We start from the raw sequence: 3,508 nt of genomic DNA, 5'->3' as shown, positions 1-3,508 counted from the left end.
GGGTGGGTTGGCCCAGAACAATGAGATGTAACAGTATCACTGTCAAAATGAACTAAGAAACAATGTATGGTTCAACACCAAGTGCAAACCCCTGAGCCCCAGCCCCTGAGTTTGGAGTGCAGCTGGAAGAGGAGGGGCCGTGACAGGACAGCTCCAGGCTTAGGGGCTTGGATAGAGAATGGCTCTTCCTACACTTTGACGCCCCACTTTCAGAACTCTGGGCAGACAGCACTTCTATTGTCCTGAGCTTTAAGCTCCAAACCCCAGTGAGGACCTCTGCCTCAGCAGGACACCCTCCACCCATCTTCTCACCTTCTGCAGAAACTGCCTTTGAGCACCGTGAAGAAGCGTCAGACCACAGACTTGTCTTTCCATTGCTCAGTTTTAAATATTTATTTAAAGTCCAGAAGGGAATGGGAAAAACAGAACCCTCTGGGGGTTTGAACACACTGACATTTAGACAGAAACGAAAGAACGACAGCCAATGCACATCAAGCGACAAGAAGACAGAGTGAGACACAGGAGGGGACATGGGGAACAGAACTTAGATGGGGACCAGACAACAAAAAGCACAACTAGGCTTGGGGGACAGGCCGGGGCACACAAGCAGTATACGGGGAAGGGTGGGTGGGAGTGAGGTATTAAATAATTAAAATGGAATTCAATTCCCCCACAAGACACAACTTTAGAAACACACAAATATAGACTATCACATCCATCTTTCTTCTAAAAAAATAATTCTATAATTAAAATAACTTCAAAATCCAATTGGGGTCCTGACTTGTTTAGGTTGCATGGACAGACAGACGGGGTTCCCGTAATTGTTCCTTCCTCCCCCACCCAAATTGGCACCTATGGGAAAGAACACTGGGTTTCTACACAGCTGTGAAATGTTGTAAAAGCAGTAAGGTTTGGCTGCACTTGGAAGGTTGGGCTCCCAGCACGGAAGACCTTGGGACGTCACCTGGTTTCAGGGATGGCTCTGGACTTAGTCCACCTCCAAGATCGTCGCTAACCAAGGATCTTCCTCAAAACCAAGGAGTCTTCTCCCAGGGCAGGTTTTCTAAAGAGAACCAAGCCCCTCCAGAAGCAAGGAGGACTGTATCAAGATGCCCCCTCAAAAGGCGTACGCTTCAAAGCCCAGAATTAGCAGAAATTTCTCTACTTCTGGTTTCTAGAAGGATTTTTTGTCTTGTTTTGCTTTTTCTTTTTTTTTCTTTCCTTTCTTTTCTTTTTTCCTCTTGTTCCTTTTCAACGGATTACATGGATTACAAGGGTGGGCTATGCTAGTAACATTTTTAACTCCTCATTTGGAGGAGAGAAAGACAAGTGGGTCAGGCCCCACTCAGAAAGTTTCTTTAAAGCCTGTGGCAACAGAAAATAGTAGCACCATCAGAATCTTAAATAAGTTTCTTTTTCTCCTTTAAAAAAAAAAAATCACATACATTACAAGAGACAATTGTGAGCACCAGCGATTTCACAGTGGGAGGTAGCACAGCACCCCAGCCCAGGGGCCAGTGCCCCAGCCTGGGGGACCTGCCTCTCCACACCCCCTGCTTCTCTTGTTCTTCCTCACCTCTCCCAAGTGAAAAAAATAGTAACACACCTTCTCTTTGTTTAAATAATATATATAGATTTCTTTCTTTCCTTTTCCTCCTCGTTTTTTTTTTCCCATGTCTCCTTTCTAATATTGCACATCGAAAGCTCCCTAGCAGGAACCAGCTGGCAACATGCCCCCTTCCCTTGAGGTGGCATCAATGGGGTGAGGGGGGGTCTTTGGGCAGCTGGGGAGCAGGGATGTCTACAGAGCTGGGCAACAGGCCATGGGCTGGAGTGGGCTGCAAGCCCAGCTTGCCTTTGACTGGCTCTTTGGTTGGTTTTTGGGGGCTGAGCTGGGATGGGTGGTTCTCCAGACAGCCTCAGACCTGTTACTCCTCCACTCGCGCTGAGCAGATGACAACTAGGACCTGCATCAGGGTCCTAAGGTAAGGGCTGCATCTCCTGGGACCAGCTGTCCCCAGCTGTCCCCATCTCTTCCCTTTCCCCACAAGGCTTAGATGAGCCTAGAGGTCAGAGGTCAGAGGAAGCATGCAGGTCCAACTTCCAGGCGGTACTGCTTCCCTGATGAGACAGGCGGGAGATTGTCCACACTGACGATGGGCAGCTGCTGGGGGTCCTGGGTCCGGAAGGTGAACAGTGTCTGATGCCAGCGGCCATCATGGACCTGTAAGGAGGCAGAAGATGGCAGTGAATGTAATTCTTGACATTTACAAATGCATCTCCCATCTTTCACTTTCAGGAGCAATGACTTGCAGGTGGCACTCCTGGGTATGCATCGGGCTGGGCTGCTTCCAATTTTTAAAACATTCTTTTTTGAATATTTTAGATTTAGATTTTTTTTTTTTTTGGTTTTTCGAGACAAGGTTTCTCTGTGTAGCCCTGGCTGTCCTGAAACTCACTTTGTAGACCAGGCTGGCCTCGAACTCAGAAATCCGCCTGCCTCTGCCTCCCAAACGCTGGGATTAAAGGCGTGCACCACCATGCCCGGCTTGATTTTTTTTAATTATGTATGTAGTGTGTCTGAGTGTAGGTTTGAGCATGTAAGTGCAGGCATCTTGAAGACCAGAAGATGATATCAGATCCCCTGGAGCTGGAGTTCAAATGATTATGAGCTGTCCAACATGGATGCCAAGAACTAAACTCAGGTTGTGTGCCTCTATCTATCTATCTATCTATCTATCTATCTATCTATCTATCTATCTATCTATCTATCTCTATCTATCTCTATCCATCTATCTGTCTGTCTATCTATCTATCTATCCATCATTCATATCTATCTATCTATCTATCTATCTATCTATCTATCTATCTATCTATCTATCTATCTATCTATCATCAATATCTATCTATCTATCTATCTATCTATCTATCTATCTATCTATCTATCTATCTATCTATCTCTGAGACAGGATGTTATGTAGCCCAGCCTTGTCTCCAACTCCTGTTGCCCCTGCCTTTACCTTCCCCACCCACCCTCCAATCAAGTACAGGGATCATAAGTGTAAACTATCACACTAACCTCAATTTTTGAATTTTTTTGTCTTTTATTCTTCTAAGTAATATTGTTTAAAATTCACTGTGTTTTAACGTTGGGGGCACATTCCTAGTTATTTCCCATTCTACAGGTAGAATCCTCAGATCCAAGGACAGCCGCTCTTCTTGAATACATACTGGCTCCACATTTACACAGATCTGTTTTTGAAAGTCCTTTTCAATGTTCAACATCCTTAGTCATCAGAGAAATGCAAATCAAAAGAACCCTGAGATTCCATCTCACTCCAGTCAGAATGGCTAAGATTAAAAATTCAGGTGACAGCAGATGCTGGCAAGGTTGTGGAGAAAGAGGAAAACTCCTCCATTGCTGGTGGGATTGCAAGCTTGTACAACCACTCTGGAAATCAGTCTGGCGGTTCCTCAGAAAATTGGACATAGTACTACTGGAGGACCC

General features: G+C 45.4%; 1 protein-coding gene across 2 annotated transcripts in view; it reads right to left on the bottom strand.

Moving 5' to 3' along the window:
• Positions 1-378: 378 nt before the first annotated feature.
• The window catches only part of Col27a1 (collagen type XXVII alpha 1 chain), a 120,586-nt gene continuing 117,456 nt past the window's right edge, over positions 379-3,508 (bottom strand). The window contains exon 61 of one of the 2 annotated variants that reach the window (XM_029539894.1): positions 379-2,224. In XM_029539894.1, coding sequence (XP_029395754.1) covers positions 2,078-2,224 — 147 coding nt within the window. In that variant the 3' untranslated portion in view covers positions 379-2,077. The remainder of the gene's footprint in view (positions 2,225-3,508) is intronic. The other variant, XM_021200052.2, reaches the window with a different exon arrangement.

This window comes from Mus pahari, chromosome 6 (assembly GCF_900095145.1).
Source record: "Mus pahari chromosome 6, PAHARI_EIJ_v1.1, whole genome shotgun sequence".
NCBI classification, from domain to species: Eukaryota; Metazoa; Chordata; class Mammalia; order Rodentia; family Muridae; genus Mus; species Mus pahari.
This window is presented reverse-complemented; position numbering and strand designations above follow the sequence as displayed.